Source organism: Capsella rubella, unplaced genomic scaffold, assembly GCF_000375325.1.
Source record: "Capsella rubella cultivar Monte Gargano unplaced genomic scaffold, Caprub1_0 scaffold_6, whole genome shotgun sequence".
In the NCBI taxonomy this organism is placed as follows: Eukaryota; Viridiplantae; Streptophyta; class Magnoliopsida; order Brassicales; family Brassicaceae; genus Capsella; species Capsella rubella.
Genome location: NW_006238918.1, coordinates 12,170,998 through 12,196,752, shown reverse-complemented (window position 1 = coordinate 12,196,752; position 25,755 = coordinate 12,170,998). Strand labels below are relative to the sequence as shown.

The 25,755-nt window shown below is 32.1% G+C and overlaps 6 protein-coding genes across 6 annotated transcripts; 3 read left to right on the top strand and 3 right to left on the bottom strand.

Moving 5' to 3' along the window:
* The first annotated feature begins 4,374 nt into the window (after window positions 1-4,374).
* LOC17882209 (probable purine permease 13) lies at window positions 4,375-5,891 on the top strand. The gene is made up of 2 exons (XM_006287931.2): window positions 4,375-4,475; window positions 4,638-5,891. The coding sequence occupies exons 1-2, from the start codon at window positions 4,472-4,474 to the stop codon at window positions 5,732-5,734; spliced, it is 1,101 nt and encodes a 366-aa protein (XP_006287993.1). The 5' UTR covers window positions 4,375-4,471; the 3' UTR covers window positions 5,735-5,891.
* Window positions 5,892-7,296: 1,405 nt separating this feature from the next.
* Window positions 7,297-9,026, top strand: LOC17881598 (phosphatidylinositol transfer protein 3). Its single transcript, XM_006288205.2, has 6 exons — window positions 7,297-7,406; window positions 7,626-7,711; window positions 7,778-7,954; window positions 8,033-8,131; window positions 8,221-8,463; window positions 8,529-9,026. The coding sequence occupies exons 2-6, from the start codon at window positions 7,640-7,642 to the stop codon at window positions 8,877-8,879; spliced, it is 942 nt and encodes a 313-aa protein (XP_006288267.1). The 5' UTR covers window positions 7,297-7,406; window positions 7,626-7,639; the 3' UTR covers window positions 8,880-9,026.
* On the bottom strand, window positions 8,997-9,781 carry LOC17882729 (protein DOWNSTREAM OF FLC). Its single transcript, XM_006289458.2, has 2 exons — window positions 9,541-9,781; window positions 8,997-9,406 (listed from the first exon to the last, which is right to left on the bottom strand). Exons 1-2 carry the CDS (start codon window positions 9,695-9,697, stop codon window positions 9,081-9,083), a joined length of 483 nt encoding a protein of 160 aa, XP_006289520.1. The 5' UTR covers window positions 9,698-9,781; the 3' UTR covers window positions 8,997-9,080.
* A 2,279-nt stretch (window positions 9,782-12,060) lies between these two features.
* LOC17882386 (non-specific lipid-transfer protein-like protein At5g64080) lies at window positions 12,061-13,565 on the top strand. Its single transcript, XM_006289386.1, has 3 exons — window positions 12,061-12,430; window positions 12,532-12,573; window positions 13,357-13,565. Exons 1-3 carry the CDS (start codon window positions 12,061-12,063, stop codon window positions 13,563-13,565), a joined length of 621 nt encoding a protein of 206 aa, XP_006289448.1.
* Window positions 13,566-16,254: 2,689 nt separating this feature from the next.
* LOC17881436 (NAC transcription factor 29) lies at window positions 16,255-17,156 on the bottom strand. Its single transcript, XM_006290087.1, has 3 exons — window positions 17,027-17,156; window positions 16,722-16,939; window positions 16,255-16,635 (listed from the first exon to the last, which is right to left on the bottom strand). The coding sequence occupies exons 1-3, from the start codon at window positions 17,154-17,156 to the stop codon at window positions 16,255-16,257; spliced, it is 729 nt and encodes a 242-aa protein (XP_006290149.1).
* Window positions 17,157-19,902: 2,746 nt separating this feature from the next.
* LOC17882551 (sulfate transporter 1.1) lies at window positions 19,903-24,113 on the bottom strand. The gene is made up of 13 exons (XM_006290047.2): window positions 24,087-24,113; window positions 23,676-24,004; window positions 23,514-23,562; window positions 23,008-23,390; window positions 22,840-22,905; window positions 22,642-22,755; window positions 22,375-22,491; window positions 22,150-22,276; window positions 21,782-22,068; window positions 21,500-21,690; window positions 20,838-20,923; window positions 20,606-20,682; window positions 19,903-20,197 (listed from the first exon to the last, which is right to left on the bottom strand). Exons 2-13 carry the CDS (start codon window positions 23,991-23,993, stop codon window positions 20,051-20,053), a joined length of 1,962 nt encoding a protein of 653 aa, XP_006290109.1. The 5' UTR covers window positions 23,994-24,004; window positions 24,087-24,113; the 3' UTR covers window positions 19,903-20,050.
* Between the last annotated feature and the right edge of the window lie 1,642 nt (window positions 24,114-25,755).

Sequence of the window (25,755 nt, the reverse complement as noted above, 5' to 3'; positions counted from 1 at the left end):
AGATACGTCAAATTGGTGGTGAGTGTGAAGGATAAGGGACTATTCTTCACCATTTAAGAGAGTGATAAAACATCAATTATAAGAAATATCTATGATCTAATCACTGAGGCATATGAGGAGAAAAAAAAAAGATAGCTAATGAAGAGGAGAAGAAGAAAAAGATCGATGATGAGAAGAATGAGAAGGTCACTGGAGGCAAAAACTAGAAGAAGTCACCTTAGTTTAGGTTTCTAGTAATCGATTGTGCTTTTTATTATGTTAGTTATGTATGGTCTAATTTTCAAATCTTTGGTTTAGCTAGACAAAGTTACATTTTAATTATTGGGTTACTGGTTTAGTGCTATTCAAGGATTTGGCTGAAGAAGATATTGAGAAGGTTGTTGTGGCTGCTCTAAGAAGGAGAAGAATGCTAAGAAAGCTTTGAAGGATGAAGAGGAGCTGAGGGGGAAATCAAAAGCTATAATAAAAAATGTTTTTGCTAAAGATCCCAGGAGGATGAAAGGAGGAGCCACATAAAGGAATGGAATGGAATGGTTTTCCATGACGTAGACAATACTGGCGTAGACAATACTATTTTATAAGTAACTCTTAAGTTATAAGAAAAAGTCGAAAGATCAGAAGATGAAGAAATATATATATATATCGATATATCTTACTAAATTTCCTACAAAAATTTTGGTAAGAAACATTTGCTACAAAATAATTACGATTATTCTACAAAAAAATAATTGTCTAAGGAAATTGGTAGGAAATTTTCTACAAAACTTAGTTGTAAGAAATTCGTACGAAATTTCTTAGAGAAAAAAAGAAGTAGAATTTTGGTAGGAAAATTACTAATTTTGTAATTATAAAACTTTAATATAATTTCCATAATAATATAATTATTGAATAAATAAATAAATTATTATTTTATTTGTTTGGTAGGAAATTGATAAGATTATTTTGAGGAAAGAGATCAAGAAATATTTAGTAGGAAATTAGAAGGAACACGTTTCCTACGATTTTTTTGTCGGCAAATGGTCAAAAATGTCATTCTCTATTCCTACGAATTAACCTACGACGTTTTGTATAACGTGATTTAGTAGAAATTTGGTAGGAAATTTGGTATGAAAATGGTAGGAAACCAATTTTTCAACTGGCCATAAGAAATTGATCATTTTCTTGTAGTATTATATCTTTCATCAGTCAAGTAGAAGATACGTCAAATTGGTGGTGAGTGTGAAGGATAAGGGACTATCCTTCACCATCGAAGAGAGTGATAAACCATCAATTATAAGAAATATCTATGATCTAATCATTGATGCATATGAGGAGAAGAAAAAGATAGCTAGTGAAGAGGAGAAGAAGAAAAAGATCGATGATAAGAAGAATGAGAAGGTCACTTGAGGCAAAAACTAGAAGAAGTCACCTTAGTTTAGGGTTCTAGTAATCGATTGTTCTTTTTATTATGTTAGTTATGTATGGTCCGATTTTCCAATCATTGGTTTAGCTAGACAAAGTTACATTTTAATTGTTGGTTTACTGGTTTTAGTGCCATTCAAGGATCTGGCTGGAAATTCGCTCTCTGTTCAATTGAAAATTTGCTCATCGCAATATTTTTATCGATTAAATGTGTATTCATGATTTCTTCACAGCAATTTCCCCACCCTTCACGACAACCTTCACAAACTTCTCAATCTCTTGCTCACCATTCACATCAACTTTCTCACCCTTTACAACAATCTACTCACCTTTCACATCAACCTACTCACCCTTCACACTAATCTCCACAAGCTTCTCAATATCTTGCTTAGCATCCACAACAATCTCCTCAAATATTGTGGATTTTCAAAACTATTTTTCTCATTCTAAAAAACTCTAATTAGTTATGCACTGTTTACCAATAGTTTCAATGTTTACCAATCCTTGACAAGATCAACTGGTGACAACTTCCACGGTGGGAAGGTTGTTAAAGGGTGAGGACATGGGTTCGAGGAACGTCCGGCACACCAATAACCTACCTGGTTAGGGGGCTTCGAGCAAGTGGGCTGTGCAGTTTGGGCCCATAGGAGAGAGGTTAGGGTCGATGCGCTGGAGCGCTTGTATCTGCCATGTGGCGGGGTGTGCCATGTGGTAGGGGTTCCCACCGGGATGGGTTGTTACAATTAAAAGTCAGTTGGTAACAGCTTGTCAAGTGGTGAGGTTGTTAAAGGGTGAGGACCTGGGTTCGAGGAACGCTAGGCGCACCAATAACCTACCTGGTGGGCCAGGAGACTGCGAGCAAGTGGGCTGTGCAGTTTGGGCCCATAGGAGAGATGTTAGGGTCGATGCACTGCAGCGCTGTAAGGATGCCATGTGGCGGGGTGTGCCACATGGCGGATGATCCCACAGGGCGGGTTGTTACTTAAAAGTCGACTTTATTCTTGTAACAACCCATCTTGGTGGGAACCCCTACCACATGGCAGCTACAAGCGCTACAGCGCATCGACCCTAACCTCTCTCCTGTGGGCCTAAACTGTGCATCCCACTTGCTCGCAGCCCTTTGGCCCACCAGGTAGGTTATTGGTGCGCCTGGCGTTCCTCGAACCCAGGTCCTCACCCTTTAACAACCTTCCCACCGTGGAAGTTGTCATCAATTGATCTGCAGGTCAGTTGGTGGGCCAGAGGGCTGCGAGCAAGTGGGTTGTGCAGTTTGGGCCCACAGGAGAGAGGTTAGGGTCGATGCGCTGCAGCGCTTGTAGCTGCCATGTGGCGGGGTGTGCCATGTAGTAGGGGTTCCCACCGGGATGGGTTGTTACAAGAATAAAGTTGAAATTGGCCCAATGACTTCGATTTGGGAAAACACTAAAAAAACGTGAAAATTAGTACAAAGGTTTTGATTGTTAGTAAAACTATTTTGGTGGTGGTTAAGAATGTACATAAAAAATATTTGGAGGTTTTAAAATGTAATGCGATGTCATTTTGAAGGTTTAAAATATATTTGTTTTTAAAAATTTGAGAAAACTTTTAAATAGATAAAAGGATTTTTGATATAAATGGATATACAATAATAGATGTCTTTCCCTTCATAGTGGCCAGCATTCTCGATCTATTTGGAAGAAAGAAAGATTGACAGGAAATAATTCTTATACTGTTTTTTCATTTTTGATTTCTCGACGTGCAAATGTAAAAAAGATCTTATGGCACAAGTTGTTTGCGCCGAAACCGCATTAAGTTAATTATGTAAACAATGTCCTGTCCAATTGGCGCGTTTGAGCTAATATTTAAAATTTGTTGCTAAAAAAAGGTATAAGGTTAACTCAGGTGGTTTGCCTTATATACATGAAAATTCAGGGGGATGGGGGGATACACATATAAATTCTATTTTTTTTTAGTATACACGTATAAAATCTAAAAATTATATTATATTTGTTAAATTTCCTCAAACCCTTATGATTTTAAACACATACCCTCTTTCAAAAATCACATGCAACACCATTAATCAATCGTAACATAATTTAGATTAAAAAATAAAAATCATATACTTTTCTCCGTGTTGTAGTTACCTACTTTTAAAGTAAGAAAAATGGCTTACGAACGTAAGGGGGTGTTATTGGTTTGTGAGTTATATGGTGTTTTATTGACTTTAGATGTAAGGTAAAATATGTTGTTATTCGATCAAGATTTTACTAAACTCTTTTAAAGTTTGGTGTTATTAGTTATTGATTTGTAAAAAATCATTCAAAATCTTAATAAATATGGGGTTATTGAACTCATAGTTTTACAAAGTCATTAAAAGTTCTGTGTTATTCAATTAAAATAAAAGAATCTCTCACTGTTAATGAATTAAAATTTTATGTTATTGGTTTATGATTTTAAACTCCATTCTTTACAAAATAAAGTCATGAAAAGTATTTTATAAATATAAAGATTGTTTGAGAGACTTTACAAGATTATGGAAAAACTAATCAACAAAATTACATAAAATTCTCAAACACTCCTTTAAATTCTCAAACAATTATAAGTTAGAATCTAATAACACCCCCTAACTTTTGAGTGGATGCTTAAAACATTAACTTTCAAAACATTAGATGCAAAAATATTCATTATATTCATAAAATTAAATAGCTAGCTTATGTTGTCTATGTTATTCGTCAGATGATGTTAAACGTTCGAAATTTGAAATATTGTTGATTTTTATAACAATTTTTTTTTCATTCTAAACATTCTAAAAATCTCTAATTAGTTATGCACAGTTCAATAATAGTTTTGCTGGTTACATAATTACACTTTTTTTTGTAACTCTTAAAATTTTATATAATTTTTAGGTTTTTTTAATAATAATATAAAATGTTTTGGCGACATATATAATTGCATTTTCAATTTTTCATAGCCTGTCGTTTTTATAGGATTTCAGATTTCTCTGTTTTTTTTTTTCAATTAAAAAAAAAACAAAGAGAAAAATCCTCTCAGCCGTTTCAATCCTGAAGCAGAATCGATTCATCCATCACTCATGGGTAGATTTCTCTGTTTCTTCTTTTCAAATCCCAAAATTAAGTGAAAACTGAGAAATGATCAAAACCCAGTTCCCAGATTCTTGATCAGTTGAGAAATTAGGTTTTTTCTTCATCAATTTCTTGAAAAGCTATGAACTTTATGTGTTGTTTTGTCTGTAACAGATCAACAAGAAGTAGTAGCGTTGTTGCTTCTAAAAGAAGAAGATGAAGTAACCAGAAGAACAAGTGTTCCGACACAACTCTTAAAGCTAAAACGAACTCATTGGTGGGTTCTTGTCTTCATAAGTATCTTCTTCCTCATCTCTGCTCAAGCCATAGCTGTTCTTCTTGGTCGGTTTTATTACAACGAAGGTGGAAACAGTAAATGGATCTCTACTCTTGTCCAAACCTGTGGCTTTCCAATTCTTTATATCCCTCTTTGTCTCCTTCCTCCTTCACAACACTCTTCTTCTTCTTCATCTTCTTGTTCTTTCACTACTCTGTTTTGGATTTATCTTTCTCTTGGTTTAGCTATTGGTTTAGACAATCTTTTATACTCTTTTGGTCTTTTGTATCTCTCTGCTTCAACTTACTCTATTCTTTGTGCTTCACAGTTAGCTTTCAATAGTGTCTTCTCTTATTACATAAACTCTCAGAAAATCACTGTTTTGATTTTCTTGTCTGTGTTGTTTCTCTCTGTTTCTGCTGTTTTGGTTTCTCTTGACGATGATTCTAATAGCCCTTCTCGAGATTCTAAGTGGAGTTATTTTGTTGGGTGTTTATGTACTGTTTTGGCTTCTCTTATCTATTCTCTTCAGCTCTCTCTTATGCAGTTGTCATTTGAGAAAGTTATCAAGAGTGAGACTTTCTCTATGGTTCTTGAGATGCAGATATACACGTCCCTCGTCGCTTCTTGTGTTGCAGTTATCGGGTTGTTTGCGAGCGGGGAATGGATGTTGTTGAGTCGGGAGATGGAAATGTTTAACGAGGGTCGAGTTGTATACATCTTGACATTGGTTGGAACCGCGGTTTCGTGGCAATTGGGTTCTGTTGGAGCTGTTGCACTGATATTTTTGGTTTCTTCGCTGTTTTCGAACCTTATTGGTACGCTTTCTCTCATTGTTACGCCTCTTGCAGCCATTGCGGTGTTCCACGACAGGCTGACCGAGCTTAAGAGTGTCTCCATGCTTTTCGCCTTCACGGGATTCGCTCTTTATATCTACCAAATTTACCTTGATGACTTGGAAGTACAACGAGCACGAGAAGCTCAGGCTGATTGATTCTTTTAAGCTGTTCTATAAGTATAATTGTTTTAATAGTCTCTCTTAGAACAAGCTACTATTAATTTTTCTATATCATACACAATGGTTTGTATGATTGATTCATTGCATAGGTATCTTATTCATGATATATAACAAGCTACTAGTGTTTGGGTTATTCATAATAAGATCCCAAAGAACCTATTGCCTAGGCCATAACCTCGAAGATGGCATTTTGGAGAGTGTTTTGTATAGATTACACAACTTGCCTTGATTACAGAAGCGTTTCAACGGTTTCCTGTAGAGAGGTTAATAATTCTACGAGCTCGTTTTAGTTGTAGCTTCATCAGAAGTGTACTGTGAATCAGCGGGTTTGGCTTCATCGAAGTGTACTCTTATGCGGTTTGAGCGACTAGCATCTCTAGATTCTTGACATGGGTTGATGAAAAGCTTTCAAATTTCCCATTCAAATTCATCATAGATATTAGTTTACCTTTGTATTGAGTTCTTAAGATTGCTCTTCATGTGACACAAGGAGTTGCTACATCATCATCATCTCGAGCTTGCTTTCTTAAGAGATAAGCTCTAGGCTGGTCATGTATGGAGCATTGTTGTTGTTGTTGTTGAAAGAAGCTCTAGGCTGAAAATATGTGTACATTGCTAAGAGTGTAATTACCAATAACATAACATCTGATGTGATTAAACTCTGCCCAATTGAAAGCTGCACAAAAAATGATTAGTTCTTGTAAGTAAACGTTAAATAATGTAACTAAAAATAAATTCATAATTGGGATAAAATGTTTATTTAACAGAATTTCTACAAAAAAACAAAAAAAAAACCCACCATATACAATATCATTTTTTTTATAAAGAAAAATGGTTTGCAATATAAAAAATTTATGTGCAATGGACTTATATATTTCCGGAGTAGGTCTATACAATAACTCATTAGGGCCCAATCTGTAACATCAACCAATCTAGACTAATCATAAACAAAACCGACACAGTTTTTTAGAACCGAAGTTAATTGATCACTACAAAAACCCTAATCTACTCCGAGGATCTATTTGTCTCTCCGCCACCATAGAGAAACTTTGAGGAAAAGAAAAAAACGAGATGTTGTTGTCGAAAAGGCTTTAGGCTCCGTCATACAATTAAAAGGCAATAAATAAGGTGTAAATCTGGGATCTATCGATAGTGGCTTAGCTTTACTCGGCGATCTCATGTAACCTCCAGAATTTCAAATCACCATATCTAACCGTCTTCTCCCTTATTTTATTTTGTGAAGTCTTCCTTCCTTTGCAAATTACTTTAACTCACGGAACTACAAATCAACCATAATAAATTGTTTATTTAAAAGATTTTCTACAAACGTTTTAACCTTTGCAAACTTTTTTAAAAAAAACTTAAAAACCATTAATCACTACAATTAACACAAAATCTTACCAAAAGAATGGTAACAAAAAAAAGCAAAATACTCATAAAGTTTTCTGTTTTATTACTCACCTACCCGTTAAAGATCAGATCTCTCAATCACAGAAATATATTTATTTCTTTTTCATCATAAATATTAAAATAGTCCACTTTTATTTTCTCGTGTTTTTTTTTTCTTTTTCTTTTTTTTGTTTGACTTCTATCAAACTCGTAAGCTTCTCTCTAAGCCCTTCTCTCTCTGTTGCTTCGATTCCCAAAGGTATGTTTTCTTAAATCTTCAAACCTTTCTTCAATGTACTTATCAGTACTAGTAGACAAAGATCCTCCCGACAAGATCAAGATTTTTGATTCTGTGTTGTCTTGTCTGTAACGATTTCAAGATCGAACATTTCCCGACCACTAATTTTTCTCTTAGCTCAATAATTAGATTCTTAATGTAATAATTTTGACTTGGGATTTTTGGAAACATTGTTTGTAGGGTTTATAGAAGTTATGAATCCTAATCCAGTGAGTACTACTAATGCGTTTGTCAAACCTGTTCCAACTGAAGAAGAACAAGCAAAGGTTATAACTTTTAGTTTGGTTTAGTGTTTTTAAGAGTTGGGTTCTAATCAGATTTGTGTTTTTTAGATTGAGGAAGTGAGGAAGCTGCTAGGGACATTACCAGAGAAACTATCGAGGTTTTGTTCTGATGATGAGGTTTTGAGGTATTTAAGAGCTAGGAATTGGCATATCAAGAAAGCTACTAAGATGCTTAAAGAAACCTTGAAATGGAGAGTCCAATACAAACCTGAAGAGATTTGTTGGGTACTTTATGAAGTTTACATTGTTGTGTGATCTTGTTTGATACATTTGAGTATTGACTGATGTGTTGTGTTTTGGTAGGAGGAAGTAGCTGGTGAAGCTGAGACAGGGAAGATATATAGATCGACTTGTGTAGATAAACTTGGAAGACCTGTTCTTGTTATGAGACCAAGTGTTGAGGTTTGTTTTGTTTCATCATCAGTTGCAATGTAGAGAGTTGCTTATACTATGATCTTGTATTTAGTTTTTTCGTTCTCCTAATTGTTCAGAATTCGAAGTCTGTGAAAGGTCAGATTAGGTACCTTGTGTATTGTATGGAGAATGCTATTCAAAATTTGCCACCAGGGGAGGAACAAATGGTGTGGATGATTGATTTCCACGGCTATAGTTTGGCGAATGTGTCGTTACGAACTACGAAAGAGACAGCTCATGTGTTACAAGAACATTACCCTGAGAGATTAGCTTTTGCTGTTCTTTACAATCCTCCTAAGTTCTTTGAACCCTTCTGGAAGGTTAGAAACCTGCTTTCATTTAGGTTAGTGTTGGTTTAAAGTGTGAACTGACTCTTGTTTTATAGGTGGCGAGGCCGTTCTTAGAGCCAAAGACACGGAACAAAGTGAAGTTTGTTTACTCTGATGACCCAAACAGTAAGCAGATAATGGTTGAGAATTTCGATATGGAGAAGATGGAGTCAGCGTTTGGTGGAAACGATGACTCGGGTTTCAACATAAACTTGCATTCAGAGAGAATGAAAGAGGATGATAAGAAAAGACTAGCTGCCTTGGAGAACATAGCTTCTGTTTCTCTAGACTCACTTAGCATCTTATCGGTCTCTGATGGTGCCGCCTCTAACAGTACTGCTCACCTCAACTCTCAGGATGTCTCTGAAGACGAGCATCAACCTCAAACAAAGGGATCTATCCCATGATGAGTATCAAAACATTTGTAACTTCATTCTAAGAATCTACCTGCAAAATCATTGTATGTTTTCGTATTCTATTCTCAACCGCGAAGAGACTCCAAATGTATTTTTTTCGATTAGTAATAAAACCATGACAAAGATGTGTAATAGAAACACAAGCTGCAACATAGTAATACCACAAACATACATATAATAAAACTTAGAAACTTAGTCCTCAGTTTCTTGATATAGCTTCATGATCTCAGCACACCCCGGCATCGCTGCATCCCTCACAAACCCCAAACTATTAGCAAAACGTTCATCAGAAGCAATACCGTTAAAACGGGTGAGAGTCACACGAGCACGGTCATGTCCAGGGGAAACATTAGAACACCGTAACTGAGAACTACGAACCAATGTTGCATCACAGAACTGATCATCATGGTCTTCACTAACCAAGATCTTGTATGATCCTGTTGAGTCAGTTCTCGCCTCATGGCTATACGTTAACTCCATTGTTCTCCTATCTTTACATTCCAATCTAACCACCGCACCTACATTTCAATAAAAGATCTCAAATCTTCTATACAACAAAACACAGATCTAACAAGTTCATAACACGATCTAAGACTTAGAATTTGCAGATCAAGAAATGGTTTAGATTGGATCTTGAATGTGAAAAGCGTACCAGGAATGTAAGTGGAGGCTGAAGTTTCGAAACCAGCGAGGCAAGTGTCGCAATAGACACGGCCTCGCACGACGAAAGGGTTCTTGTTAGGCCGAGCCGCGATGATGGCAAGAACCTGTAAAAAGCAGAGAGCAAAGAGTAAAACCGCTTTGGACATTTTTTTTTTAACTAGAGATATGTTTTTACACACAGAGGATTAGGTTTTTTTTATAAAAGAGAAGAGAGGACATAGAAGAGAAGTAATGAGTGTGGTGTGGACACAGACAAGAGTAAGCACTTATGTGTTGTTTAAACGTGAGAGCAAACAAAATGATTGAGGCGCGTGAGAGTAGTTTTTTTTTATCGTACGCGCAGAAGTAGAGGAACCGTTACTGATGTGTAACTGTTTGTTTTGTAATAGATTTAAGTGATTAATGTGGTTTCTTTATTGAAAAGTGAAATGCTATAATTAGTTTATAGAGACAGTATGATGATCAGATTTGGTTTGATTGAGGAGTATCCAATAAGTAAAGTTGTCATATTTAGTGAGTCTTAAAACATGAGTTGAAATCTTCATTTTATTATAAAAACCTTAATTTTGTGGATTTTTAAAAGATAATTTTTGAGAAATAGTGAAATACCCTTTTAGTTGTACCCCTTATTTAAAATATCTCATTTATCTATCCATTTTCAAAAATACCCCTATTTAAATATAAAAAATTATAAAGTTTTATATAGTTTTTATAAGATTTTTATATGGTTTTTACAATTTATTTTTACGCTATTTATGAAAGATATATAAAGTTTTATACACATATAAATGTAATTTGTGTATATATTTATAAGCTTACACACATATTTGGATAAATTTCAACATTTTTAGTGGTTTTTTGATAAAGTTTGAAAATTGGGTATTTTTAAAAAGAGGTGGGTATTTTTGAAATTCTCCCTTTTTAAAATATAGTAGAGAAACTTTACTAAATAGACCTTAAAAATAAAAGAATTAAGTAGAAGGATTATTTGTTTTTTTGTAATTTTTGGTGATAAGAAAACGTACAAAATTACATTTATCCTCTTCTTTCAAATTTACTCGACCGGTTTTCTATTCTACGCTTTTCTTATTTGAGCAATATTTGGACTCACTCATGGGGATGAACCTCTTTGTTTACCACCTATAAATTTAACCAATGAAAATATAAGAATATGTCATATAATAAAATTTAAAGAAACAGATTAAGGAAACAAAATATGTATACCACTTATTAATGTAGTTGTAAAATCAAAATTATCATTTACTAACAATTTTTTTATAAACTCAAACCAACATATTGTTGGTCTAGTTATAAAATCTAAATTATAATCCTCTTTTGTGAACTCAATCCGACATAAAATTTTGTTTAATTGTAAAATCTAAACAATAACCGTCTTTTATAAACTAGAACCTACGTATAATTTCGTTTTATTGTAAAATGTAAACTCGAACAACTATTTTATAATGTTAAACCGAGATATAATTTCTGTGAACCTCCATGTCTTCTATTTTTTCTATCTTTCCACAACGAGTGAACTAGAAACTGAAAAGTATATCTCAAAAGAAACAATCAAACCTTTCCTAATGAGGTTGTCCGTGAGCAGCTTGTAAGAGAAATGTCTATCAAGAAGCTTTGAAATGAGGCCAAACCAAACTTCTCTTGAGTATAGACATATGAAGAACATATGGTTTCTAGTCTCTCCATTGACTCTTGACAGAACACACAAGAGGAACTAAACCCGGACATTCCAACTCAACATTCTATCACCCATTGTTAATCGATTTTTTGTTGCATGCAAGCCAAGCAAGGAAATAGTATTTAGGTGTGGCTTGTGAAAACCTTGGTTTAAATTGGTCAGTGTATTTCCGGAACGTTAACAACATGCACATAAGAAAGATTAACATATCTCTTCTTATTCCTATTTGATTCTCTCGATTCCTCAAGTCATTCTAATTACCACTCAAGAAATGTTAATATAGATACAAATCTATTTATAATTGTTTTGAGTTAAACTAAAATATTTGTCAATAGTTTATGTAGGTGATTTTGTATCTTTTTTTTTTGTCAATAATAAAAAAAGAAGGCATAGTAACATTTTCCGTTATATCAAAATTCAAAATTAATATGAGAAGCCTAATTATTTATCTTTTAAATTAAATATAGTTAGCATCTTTTTACTTATTCGGATTATCCTAAAAGATAATTAATTTACGCTGTAAAAAAAACAAAAACAAAAAAATAGTCAAATAATTAATTTAACCAACACAAACCAATCAAAATCCATGATAACAAACTTATAACTTATTCAAACAATAATCTCTAATCTCCAAGATTTAAGCAACAAGAACCGGACTTCAAATTCAAAAACCAAACAACACAATTCTTATCTTTTTTTTCACTTCCCATATATAAAAACCACAATCTAGCTTCTATTATAAACCTAGCCAAAAAAAAAAAAAAAAACTCATACGATCTTGAAAGAAAGAAAAACCAAAAGAAACTAGCAATAATGAAGCAATCTCTTCTTCTTTCAATCTTATTACTACTCATATCATCATCATCACTTGTTACACCAATCCATGCACGTACCAAATCACACCATGCAAAGTCTCCAGCTCCAGCACCAGGACCATCAGGCTCTGATTGTTCTTCAGTGATATTTAGCATGATGGACTGTCTCACATACCTTAGCATCGGTTCAAACGAGACTATGCCAGAGAAATCTTGTTGTGATGGTATAGAGACAGTTTTGCAATTTAACCCACAATGCATTTGTGCTGGTTTGGTTAGTGCTAGCCAAATGGGTATTGCGTTGAATAACTCAAGAGCTCTTGCTACTCCTAAGACTTGCAAACTCTCCAAATCTCCTCCTCATTGTGGTGATTTTTTTCAAAACTTAACTTTTATATATTATTTCTCAATACTTTTGAGTTATTTATTTTGGGTTTTGAAGTTATATTTTGGTTAATTTTTCTTGCAGGTATAATACCAAGCGTTACGACGACACCAAGTGCATCTCCTGGTACGTATTATTTTCAGGCTTTGTAATTTTTTTTTCATTTTTTTTTTACCACATTGAGATCATTAAGATTACATGTTTTTGTGTCTTGTTACTATAGAAGTATAGATAATACTCCTTCTATTCCTAATTGACTAATTATTTTTTAAAACTTTTTCATACATATTAAGAAAACATCTGAAATTGATAATATTTGCATCATTTTTTTGTGATTCACGGTTTTTTAAATTCTAAACCAACATTATTTAGTTATTTACCTTAAAATTTGTATATCCTAATTAATAATGCATGGATAACTTTAAAAAATAAAAATTTTGAAACAAAATTTTATTCCTAAAAAATTTATCTTTTAGGAACAAAAGGAGTTTATATAAACGGTATTGAAATTATTTGGTATTAAAACCAAAAATCTATGTATTATACAGGCATTACTATCGCAGTAGCTTATGTTTTTTTTTTTTTTTTTAATTTCATTATACCATTTTTGCTATATTTTGCTCAATAAACACGTTACATTCGTAACTTAAAATACTATAGTCATGTGGTTTATATTTTTTTTTTGTTACAATATGTTAAGCATATGTGAGACTGAAAATTACAGTTTGGTAACAACTTTCCCAATATTTATAGATCTTATATTTTACTCATTCATTACCTTTAATTAGAAAGCTATTTTAATATTATATAGATTTATTTGTAAAGAGTTTTTTGTTTGTAATATATTTATGTTTATATGTTTGCTAAAATTGTCAAAACCACTCATACATGAATGTAATGTGGATGCAGTTTCCCCATCGGCTGGAGCAACACCTAAGACTTCACAAACTCAATCTGCAGCCAAGTCGCCGGCGACTTCGCCATCTTCGGAAGCGACACCGTCAATGACTGCACCGTCGCCTTTAACTAGTGGCACGAACATCCTCTCAGTTCCTTCACTCACCGTCGTTGCCATTATAGTTTCTTCTATTTCTTACATTTTGGCTTTTTCTAGTTAATCACATCTTTTTATTTTTATTTTCCTTTTTATTATTTCTTCTATGAATTCAACTTTGTTACTGTCATGATTTGAGGACATGGTTTTTTCAATATTCAGGTTAGTTTTTTGTTTTTTTTTGTTTTCAATCATGCAACGGTCTTATTCAATGTTTGGTGTAATTGATGTGTATTATTTTTAGTTTTTCTTTAAAACAAGTGTTATATATGTGTTGGGCTGCTCAGTTATATTCGATTAAGGATGTTCATAGCCATACGTTATAAACCTTAAGGCCCAAGACAAATATAAGAAATGGAACTTAACTTATTACTTGTTGATATAAAATTGAAAGAATAAAAAGAGAACTATTTCGTCTTGGTTAAGAGCTCCGAGTAAAGGATCTTTGGTTAGTGACATCTTAATTTTATTTTCTTTGTGAAAGAGAGGAGGCAAACGTCTCCCGAGCATCCTCATCCAAAAACAAAACAGTACAGCTAAGACAAGAGTCTAATTTATATAAAATGGGAAAGTTCCCTCTTCTTCTAAAATTGTCGAGCATTTATAATTTTTGTGTTAAACCTAACAAATAATCAAAACTCATATATTTTGTTCATCATTTTATTGTCTTCTGGCCTGTTTAGTTTGTAATTTAAGCCCCAACACTTTTATATTCGAATTGAGTTTATTTTCTCTGACATTAAAAGGAACACATTATTTAGCCAATATAATTAAGCTCAAATAAGTTAATAGGTTTAGGTTGTCTCTCACTTACCGATTATTTGTTAGGTTGAACATAGTTAATAGGTTGGACTTAACCGTTAGTTATAGAAATGAGATAAGATCATTCATGACTTAGCGTCGAGAGTTCTCTTATACCACATTGCACTTTTCCCAATGGATAAAGCAAATTTGTTAAACCTACTCTAGCTAGTACGTCGATGACATTTACTCTTCTTGGCATTTACTAAGAAGTTCTTGCTAATATTTTCAAGTGATTTTTGTTGCATGTAATAATATGAAATCATTTATTTGTCAAGAATACACTATCGCCAATAATATATATGTTGTATATTACTTTAAAAATAAGTTTTGTGTTTGATTATATAGCTTTTATCTTTTAAAATTTGAATGATTATAGTAATGTTGAAAGATTAATATTGATAGAAGAAGTGCACATGTACACAATCTAGTTAATACAGTGTCTCACTCTAATCTTTGAGAAAGAAGCGTTCGGAAAAACTAAGAGTCGGTGGCCGAGAGGAATTTATTGAGTCTTCGAGGGAGTAATGATGTTTTCTTCTTCGATATCATTTATAATAAGTCTTTTGCATAGAGGAGTAACAAACAAAACATTCATATTATTTGTATCATTTTGTGATCACTAGCTAGCAAGGCAACAGTTACATATGACATATGTTTACTTATGTGGTGCACTCATAATAATAATATAGTCAATATATACAACACATTTACTAGATATGTTCACGTGAAAATGTATTGGCCAACTTTATTTTTAACTTCTTACATTTCAATATTCATTAAATTATAATATTTTTATTAAACTTGCAGAAATTTAAATCAATCTAACTTTGATTTGGTAAAGTTTAAGTACTCTACTCTAGATTTTGATTTGGTAAAGTTGAAGTACTCCACTCTAAGTTTTCTGTATATTCATTCAAAAATATGTGATAAATATAGATTTTTTTTTTATAGGAAATATCAATACATTTGATATACTTTCATCTTAGATACATACTAGTTAGTTATATACACACAACAACACCTTTCTCTATGAAAGAAGCCATAATCATAACTACTTCTTTGACAACGAAAATTGCAGAGTCCCAGTGAATTACACACCATACGGTTTTCGGACACTCATGTTAGCTAGGTCAATAACCTAACCTATATACTTCCTCTCTTTCATAAAAATTAAAAAGTGTCATTTTGACATATTTCACACAGATTAAGAAAACATTAAACTATACACATATGCCCTTATTTAATATGTGATTTATGGGTTTAATTAGTAAAATTAGGAAATTTAGTGTAAAAGAAGCATTGAAAATGTAGAATGACACTCTTTGTGAAACAAAAATAAAACTCTAAAATGACATTTTTTTGTGAAACAGAAGGAGTCCAATATTAACAATTCAATACTCATTAATAAAAAGTACAATCATCATGAATTTAATGAATTTAGTTTTTATGTTGAATCTATTGCTATTCAATCAAGATATTGTTTAACTTTATAAAGTTTGGTGTTATTAGTTATTGATTTATAAAAAAAAAATTTAAATATTCATAAACATGGGGTTATTGGATTCAAAATTTAAGTCATTAAATTTTTTTGTGTTATTAAATTAAAACAAAAGAATCTCTCATTGTTAGTAGATTAAATTAACACTTTTCTTTACAAAACAAATTCATGAAAGTGTCTTCAAAATAGAGAGATTGTTTAATACAAGAGAGAGTATAGACAAAAATAAGTAAAAGTATATTATGTGTAATCCTTTTTTTATTGTATAATGTGAATTTATTGCAACAAAAGTAAATAATTACAAGATTTTGAGTTTTAGAAGATCAATACATAACCAAAGAATAAAATAGCCTCAAAACAAGAGAATCAAAAGGAGTCATAAAGCTAGATTTAGACTTTAAGAACTCATGAAAACCAAAATGAAAAAGTGTAATCAGAAACCTAAGATCACTTAGTGTAAATCTTTCATCATCCCATCATTGAAGAAGCCTTCAAGTATATCACTATCTTTAGGTACGTCTTCTTCATCTCCAACCACTGAATTTGGCTTCATGAATTCAGCAAAGAACTCTTCAACATCCTCTAGTTGCGGTTCAGAGTCGACAAAATCAAAAAATTCATCGAAGTCTTTTAAGTCATCATCATCAATGTTATAAGGCAAACTCTTCGGCTCCTGATCTTGTGCTGATGGTAAGCAACACTGTGGTTGCTCCAGCTGCTTAACCTTCTCTTTCAATTTTCCTTTCCCTTTCTTCACCTTCTCTTTTTCGTTATCTTTCATCCTCTTCACCGCGGATGGAGTCAGATAAATCTTGCACAAAACATACTCAACCTAAAAAACAGAAACAAAAACCTCAAAAAACCATTCAAAAAGTCTCAAAATCTTAGTAACTTGGAACACAAGAAACACATATGTACCTTATCGTTATCATCATCATGAGGAGACTCGTACGAGTACTCATGCATTAACCAATCTGTTTTTACGCCGTGAGGTTTTCTAGCGCGGTAACGTTCAATCTTCTTGGCACCTACCGTTGCATTGTCATCAGCAAGTTTATGCTTCTTCCCACTTATACCTTTTTTGTATCTCTCCGTTATAAAGAACCATGCTTCATCATTAGCCTTCTCGTACTCCACTATTACATATAGAGAGATATATAAGTAAAGTTATACATATATAAAACCTAAAGAAGTAGAAGAAAGATATCGAAATAAAGACAAACCTGAGAGTTGTTGTGGATCAGACTTATAGATGTTGACGTGATGGATAGGAACATCAAAAGGTTGTGGGTAATGATATGTCCTGTCATCTGGGTTCGAGTAGCATTGGCCACGGGGTTCGAGATTTATCATGGTTTCCCCCGGCCTCAGAAAATTAGTCTTTGGGCCTAGAAAGCCTTTGGGATCACTCCTGAATTATCAAAAAAAAAATGATATGTCCTATCTCGTTGGAAAGGTTTCGAGTAGTGATTAATGATTTAGAGGAAATTTCTTAATTTACCCCTAAACCCAAAAGTCAGTTTTATTGAATTTGAATCATTAATCCCTTGTTAGATAGGGGTATACATGTATAATTATAAATTTTCTTAATATGTGTGAATGTGTCAAAATGACACTTTTTGTGAAACAGAAGGAGTATTATAGTAATTGGATATTTAAAAACAAATAAGTAGAAATATGAAATCCCTTTTTCTAGGGACTATTAACTAATTAATCAAAATATAGAAACCAATACTAAATATTTGGTCAAAACTCTAAAAAGATTAAGTTTTAGCCATCAATATGTAAACTCTATAAATAGTTAAGTAACAATGTTTGTTTTCTCATAGTGTAACACCTAAAGCTTAGTAGAAAAATATAAAAATGTTTTATCCCTAGAACTCATAACTATATTTTTTTTAGATATTAAAAATATATTGTTGTGTTTTGGATTAGTATATATATATAACCCATTTTTGTGTCATCTAGAAGTTTCCAATTCTTAATATGCACAATTTTTATTCCAATAGTTCAAATACATAATATGATGTAACTTATCATAAATTTGAATTAGTTTATTCAATTGTTTGTTTAGGCAAACTTTTTTTTTTTGTAATCTTTGCTATTTATTGTCTTTTCCTCTAAATATTAGATTTTCAAGTCTATTCCTACAAAAGCTATTACTTACATACCAATTACGGATATGTAAGAGACATTGATGATACGCGATATGTAATTTTTATAGTAAAGATTGGCCTAAATGTTATGAGAAGTTTTGTTTGCACAACACCTCGCAGCATGATATTTTTGTTAATTACAAGCAAAAATAAGAACGTTTTTTAAAAGATACTTCTCAATAAATATTTAAAAGATATTTTATTCAATTATTTTTCTCGTAAATATAAATTTAATGGTCCAAAAAAAGCATAATTCGCCAAACCAACTATAAAATGATTAGCCGCCCGATAAACATGAAAAATTTGGACTATCCAGAATATAACATCTTAATTATTGAATGAAACATGAGTTGGTTTGTAGACATTAATTTTACCCTACCGAAGTTATTTAAGATACCATATTAAGTCATAAGGTAAAAAACATATCAACAAAATAACTAAACTAGCAATTATTATTTCAAAAAAAAAAACAAGAACAACAATCCGAAACATAGACATATATATAGAAGAGTCGAATCTGGCCCATGTAAGGTGAACTGCGATTGCATGTCTCTGAGTTAAGCTGCTCAATGTAATAAAAGTGTGTCCCAGTAAGCTAAAATTTGTTCGAGTTCTTGACGCAGTTGGATGACTTGTGAGATCCCATTTGCAATGCAATGTCTATATGGCATTAGGAAAATGGTCGGATCCCATATGCGTGGTCGTGTGTCGGTTGAAATTATATACAACCTACTTACGGTCTCGACATTTACTGCATAATCAGTTCGGATGGTGAAATGAGTGGCAGGCCAATGTCCGAAAGGCTTGATGAAGACATGTTTAAGGACAACACCTATCTACCAACTCCGAGCTTTTCATCTTACATTTGTGTATATTTATTGATTTACAAAATATTTATGTAATTAAACAAAATAATATGAAATAATCTAAACCTTCTACATCTTATTAGTGGTGAAATAGACTTAGGTGTTTCCAAAAATAGATGGATTTGATTAGCCAATATATGGTGGTAAAGTGGTTCATAATTGTAAAAGAATAATATTGTATAGTGTAATTAATGGAAAAAATTAAGAAAGATTCAAGCAAAATTTTTTAAAAACTAAGCAAAACATAAGTAGAATATATAAAAAGAAACTCTATAAAGAAAATAACATACAAATAATAAAAATAGATATGATTATTATCAGTTATTTTTCCAGTTGTGTACTACTAATTAATAATTATCACCATTTTTCAATTGTACACTCTTCTGTTATTTTTAGATATTTTTCTTACATCTTTGTTTTTATTTTGATTATGTTAACTCTTTAAGCTGTATTATAATATATAATATTTTTTAGGTTGAAGTTTGGTTAATCTTATTAATGTCAATCTTATGGTATTGAACAATGATAGATCAATGTACATACCCTCTTAAGCGGATATATGAACAGTATATAGCTGTCAACTAATCACACAAATCCCAATCATATTTTTAAAAATGCCAATTAGGAATAAATTAAGAATATGATTAATTAGGGAGGTTGATTCAGATCATATCTGATAGATTGAGATGAGTTTGTTTTATGCTGACCTTCTCTTGATTTCATATGTTTAATTCAATTTAAATATAAATATATAATTGCTTATACAGTTTGCTCAACCTTCCCTACTAAGTACTAACAATAAAACTCTTTTAGAAAATACTATTTAGAATATTCGGACACAAAGGTTCCAACTCATAGATCAAATCAAGAATCAAATACTAAGTTCAATGTATTTTTAGCTAATAAAAATGGCCAAAAATGATGACAAATTCCAATTATAAATATCGTGACAAATATTTGGGTTACATAACACAAATTAACATAGTTCAAAGTACAATTTATTCAACAACTCATATAATACACAAATCACGAGAGAAAAAACATTCAAGCGATTAAACAGAAATAAAAGCCATTGTATGATTCAAACTCAACAACCATGTATTACACATATTATCAAATCATCTCAAAATAAAAATAACACATTGTTCTAAAATCAGTTCCTCATTCATATATACACACATAGTCACATACGTATATGGATGTGTATATGTATGAATAGACAATATTAAGCTTGCTGCTCAGCCAATTTCGGAGAACAAGCCGCGACCGCGTCGCTAACACTAAGGAAGATATTTTCCTCTCCGATCTCCTCGGCGAACTGGGAAGCGAAAAGTTTCTCAGTCACCACTGGTCCTGGATTTGCTAGGATCAACTGTTCAATTTCAAGCCAATTAACCAAATCAGATGATCGACGATATTTTTCAGTATGATCGCATTCGCATATTAAAAACTACTAGCAATACCACTAATTTAGGTGCATACACAAATAAAGATGAATTTATTTGTACTTCAGTTATTGTATATTAAGAATCCAAAAAAATAGTATCACATGAAAGAATAATATCTCAATTAACATTTTTACAAACAAACTATTAAATCCCTCTAAATTTTATTATTATACAACCAAAATTTTGTTATTAAATTTTAATATAAAACTCTAAAATTCTAATACAAAAAAATAAGTATTTTTTTTTTGCTTGTATATATAAGAATTAACAATTTAAAATAATCGAACTTTTACCGATAAATTGTTACATTGATGATAAGAAAATTTAAATACCTGAATATGTTGCTTTTCGAGACTCTTGTGAAGTTCTTCGATGGAGTGAATACCACTAGTATCGATATCAGTAACCGCTGCTCATATATACCATCAATAAGTTTGTAATTGTACGATCAATATTTTTTAATATTTTCACTATATAATAAACTCATAAAATTAGTAGAATTTATTTATTTATTTGTTATAGAAGAAGATGATCATTATAGTTTTTAAAAAAAATTATTCTTACGTGACATCTCAATAATCACAAATTTGATTGAAGGCATGCCATCAGCTTTAGCATTTTCTTGTTCTTCTCGCAACCATCTTGATGCTCTGCCAACAAATAATTTCAATAATTTCATAAGTCTTTCATATATACATCAAAGTGAAGTAGTCCATTTAATTAAATCCCCAACGACTAATTAAATTTTTAAAATTCAATAGGAAAACAACACAAACAAATTCATATTATTTTAAAAATCATTTGGCCAATTAACTATATTATCAGTTTGAGTTTAAAATATGGAGAATTCTCTTAAACACCACTAAAATAAGTATTTTTCCAAAAATACCATTATAAGCTTTATATTCTAAAAATACCACCAAAATACATTTTTTTTAAAAATACCACAAAATTAAATCTAATATTTTTAACATTCAAAATTAAATTCTAAATCTGAAACACTAAACTCTACCCCTAAAAACTATACACTAAAAATATAGATAGTCAACCAAAACATTTTAAAATAAAAAATCTGATCTTCAAAATCAGATTTTTATGTTTATGGTATTTTTGGAAATTTTTTTTTTTTTGTGGTATTTTTGGAATAAAAACAAATTGCGGTTTCTTTGAATTTTTTTTTTTTAATGTGCTATCCAATGAAATTTCTCTTAAAATATAATATTTACCTTTCACGGATATAGTTGGAATTAGAAAAGTAGATGGCAGAGTCAACACGGATGATCAAGATTCCGGGAATCTTGGCAGCGTCCGGGTACTGAAGAGTGTTCCGATACACATTCGTATTAGGAAGCTTCCCTAAAATCGCAGTTCTTGGTCTTGTCACTTGCAACAGTATCTTGGCAAAAGATATCACCACCTATATGTAAATAGTTTCACCAAGAACCAAATATATAAGTAACTAAGCTTTAATTTATATGATAATCTATTATATAAGTGAGGTATCTTACGGAGATCAAGAGGCCAATCTCAACGGAGACAAAGACGACACCAAAGAAAGCTCCCATGCAAGCTAAGAAGTCGAGTTTATCAATCTTCCATATGAGAATAGCTGCGTCAATATCGATAAGACCGAGGACAGCCGATATAATGATGGCCGCGAGGATAGCATTTGGAGTGTACTTGAAGAGTGGTGTGATGAACTCTAATGTTAGAGCTACCACTATGGCCATCACTATGTTTGAAACCGCGGTGTGGACTCCAGCCATGTAGTTTACCGCAGATCGCGAAAACGAACCTATAGTTTTCTTGAATGTATAAGTATCTTCAGTTTGAAATTTAACAAAACTCAATAACATTTAATGTTTTCACAACTTACCCGTGGCAATGTAGCAAGAAGTGAGTGAACCGACGACGTTCATAGTCCCCAAGGCAATCATCTCTTTGTTCCCATCGATTTGATAATCCTTCATTGCTGCAAATGTTCTTGCAATTGCTACAGCTTCCTGAAAGAGAAAATTTTATTTCGATATAACTTGGCGAATTAGAATAAAAAAGATTTAATGATTTCTTAAACTTACATATATGCATATATGTGACTTACCGTTAAGGCGACCATACCGGCAATGCCTCCAATTCGGATTCCGTCAGCCAAATATTTCCCGGAGAAGAAAATCTTATGGGCGGAAATTGGATTGATTCCTTGATCGATATGTTTCACCTTCATAGTTTAAAATGATAACATATTGTTGGTATACTAGATGACCTATCAAATATAGTTCATCCATGAAGATAAATATATATATATATATATAGACGGTTTACAAAAAAATATATATATATATAGACATGCATGCATATGTAAGCTTACAATTTGGACTCCTTCTTTGTCAGCACGAGTTATGAAGACAAAGAAGGTAGAGATAATGACGGAAATAAGTGGAGCAATTGCCGGAACCCAAAAAAGTTTCTTGTTTCTCTTCCCCTATAATCAAATTTCATATTAGATATGGAGATAACAAAGATGCACACACATATGTGTATTGTAGGTGAAAAATAAAATGGTTACGATGAATTTGGCGACGAGAAGAAAGGTCAAGAAACTGGCACCGATGACTATAGTTTGCCAATTCCACTGGAAAAATCACGAATAACGAGAGCGAATGAGTTTCCGTCCAGAACCTCTTATTTACTATAGAAAAATCGAGGAAGATGATGTAAAATAAAATAGTAGTACCCCATGACGAGCGGCTCCGAATACGGAATTCATAACGGAGACAATATCAGTTTTCTTAGTAAACTTTTTGATGCCAAGAAAGCCCTTAAGCTGTTGGAGAGCAATGGTAATGGCTGCTCCTCCCATGAACCCAACCACCGCGGCATGCGACAAAAAGTCAATCAAAAATCCCAACCTCAGAAAACCGAGGCCGGCTTCGAAAATGCCAGCAAAGAAAGTGGCAGTGAAGGCAAGGCGGAGATAATCCGCAGGGTTATCATTTGGGTCGATCACAGCCTGGCACAATGTTCCTAAAAGAAGAGACACCACAGCCACTGGTCCTATCGCAATATCTCTAGAACTTCCCATTCCCGCATACACAAGTGGTGGCACGAAACTTGAGTCTGCACACAAAAAGAAACCATGCATTCACATATTTGTATACAAGAGTATATAAATAGCTTACTTATTTTCTCATAAAAATCTTGCAATTTTCGCATAATAATCATCAATGTATTAAGACTCACAAAGTCCGTATTTTGGATCCAAATTCGCGAGCTTGGCATATCCGATATCCTATCATCCATGAAACAAACATATGAGTTATAGATTTGGTTTTGGTATGAAACTTAGAAATGCACCAAAAGGTACGTGGAAATGAGGAAAAAATGGAGTCTTGAATTGTAAACCTGAGGGATGCAAAGACTAGCAATGGTGAGACCGGAAATGACATCGCCTCGAAGTTTGCGAAGATTGTACTCTCTCGCCCACCCGATGATCGGGAAGACAGCCTGGATCCCGAGCAACACCTGCTTAGATTTGGTCTGGCCCTTGAACTCCCTAAGTGGTGCATCATGGAAGAAAGTTTCTTGAACCACTGACTTGAAGTCCTTGAGCAAACCGGTTTTCGGAGGAGCTAGCACTCTCTGGCGAACGTGTGTTGACTCATCATCTGATGTCCTTCTTGAACCGGACCCTCCTCCGTCCGGTGGATTAGTCCTCGCCATGATGTATATGCCTGAAATTGTTACCAAGAAACACTATTTAGACATGAAGTAATGACTAGTTTTGTAATGTGTTAATGAGGTGTAGCTTTAAACCTTAGCCGGAAGATAATATTATTTGAGGAATTGTAAATTTTTTTTCTTGAAGGATTAGAATGTCGCTTCGTAGTTTATATAAGTTGTGACACATTTGAAAGTCAACTCTAAAGATTACAACTTGGATTTCATTTTTTTTTGTTAGAAAAATCATGTTACACTTTGATAAGTTCAGCCAAAGCCAACATAATACATTAATAAATCAAAATAGGATAATAACATCGAACAATATTTGAGGTGTTTGATTGATTTGATATTGGGAGGAATAAAATGGAAATACCAAAAAGGTTGACTTTGGCAATATATGCGGTGTAGAGATTAATACCCAAAAATTTATTATCCTTTAAATTAAAGAAAATGCTAGCCCAAATTTAAATTTAAAAAATTTTTAGTCCATTGAAATAGTAAATAATTATTTTAATGTGACATTTAAGTTAAAATACTAAAACCATGTGCTATTTATATTATTTAATTTTATAAATAATTTTTTTTATAATATTATGACTCTATTTTGACATATACATAGAGGATGTTTTATATTCAAACTTAACGTGCTAAACTTAAAATTTCTAAATACTTTAGAATAAAAAATAATATTTTTGATTAGTGATTAAAGAAAATGGGGATAAGAAAAAATGTGTTTAGCATACTCTATATATGGTGCTCTCTAACCTAATTCTTTCCAAGTTAATTATCTTTAGAGTGTTAACGGATCGATTTTTTTGAAAAATAAGTATTAACTTACAAAAATGGTGAAAAAAACATGAATGTATATTAGATTCTATCAGATTTTCAAACAATATATCAATTTTAGTTAATCTATTGTATATTGTTTTTTTTTTTCTTAATCTTAATTATTTGGAGGAAACTTTGGACATGAAAAATAGAAAGTCAAAGGAGTAGTACAAGTACAACTGTTTTGTCTTCTACTGCTGTCATCCCATTAAAATGTACAAAACACAAAGTGGTGCTCATAGATTTGTACCTCTCTTACTCCGTCCAGGTTCATTGTGTCATTTCTAGGAACATAAAACAATTTCAACTATATAAATTATACTATTTAAGAGCTGATCATTGATTTAAATCAGTATTTAACGTAAAAAATAATAGAGAAATGTCCTACAATCTCACTAATTTCTAAACTATGTTTGAAAAGTACGATCATTAACCTTTTCTCTAAAAATTTACTATAAATGATGTAGTCCAAAAATACCACAAAACGTTTATTTTTTTTTGCAAAATTTATAATTTTAAAAAGAATTTAGGTTTAGTATTTTTTTAATTTAGTTTTAAAGATTTAAAGTTTTAGTTTAAATTTTGTGGTATTTTCAGAAAATTATAATTTAATTGTATTTTAAAAATCTCTAAAATAATTTTCCAATTTTAGCAATTGATAGCATTCGCGGTGAAAAGTCTTGACCTATCTAAAAAGATAAAAGAAATAATATCTAGAATTAGTAGAAATCCAGTTATCTAGTTACAATCTAAATCCATGTTAATTATAGATAGAGCCTGAGTTCACTAATTATAATTCAGTTAACTAATTAAAATCTAAATCCAAGTTAATTTGATGACAAAAAATAAAAAAAAATCCAAGTTAATCAATTATACAGTTTAATTATAGAAATCTTTTTACTATATATATATATATATATATATATATGTTTGT

Coding starts and splice junctions, on each gene's coding strand:
- LOC17881598 (XM_006288205.2), top strand. CDS start 7,640: ATGAATCCTAATCCAGTGAGTACTACTAATGCGTTTGTCAAACCTGTT. Junction 8,132..8,220: donor TTATGAGACCAAGTGTTGAG/GTTTGTTTTGTT, acceptor CTAATTGTTCAG/AATTCGAAGTCTGTGAAAGG. Junction 8,464..8,528: donor TCTTTGAACCCTTCTGGAAG/GTTAGAAACCTG, acceptor CTTGTTTTATAG/GTGGCGAGGCCGTTCTTAGA.
- LOC17882729 (XM_006289458.2), bottom strand. CDS start 9,697: ATGTCCAAAGCGGTTTTACTCTTTGCTCTCTGCTTTTTACAGGTTCTT. Junction 9,407..9,540: donor AGCCTCCACTTACATTCCTG/GTACGCTTTTCA, acceptor ATTGAAATGTAG/GTGCGGTGGTTAGATTGGAA.
- LOC17882386 (XM_006289386.1), top strand. CDS start 12,061: ATGAAGCAATCTCTTCTTCTTTCAATCTTATTACTACTCATATCATCA. Junction 12,431..12,531: donor CAAATCTCCTCCTCATTGTG/GTGATTTTTTTC, acceptor TTTTTCTTGCAG/GTATAATACCAAGCGTTACG. Junction 12,574..13,356: donor GACACCAAGTGCATCTCCTG/GTACGTATTATT, acceptor ATGTGGATGCAG/TTTCCCCATCGGCTGGAGCA.
- LOC17881436 (XM_006290087.1), bottom strand. CDS start 17,156: ATGATAAATCTCGAACCCCGTGGCCAATGCTACTCGAACCCAGATGAC. Junction 16,940..17,026: donor TGATCCACAACAACTCTCAG/GTTTGTCTTTAT, acceptor TATATGTAATAG/TGGAGTACGAGAAGGCTAAT. Junction 16,636..16,721: donor ATGATGATGATAACGATAAG/GTACATATGTGT, acceptor TCTGTTTTTTAG/GTTGAGTATGTTTTGTGCAA.
- LOC17882551 (XM_006290047.2), bottom strand. CDS start 23,993: ATGGCGAGGACTAATCCACCGGACGGAGGAGGGTCCGGTTCAAGAAGG. Junction 23,391..23,513: donor GGATCCAAAATACGGACTTT/GTGAGTCTTAAT, acceptor TTTTGTGTGCAG/ACTCAAGTTTCGTGCCACCA. Junction 22,492..22,641: donor ACAAAGAAGGAGTCCAAATT/GTAAGCTTACAT, acceptor TAAACTATGAAG/GTGAAACATATCGATCAAGG.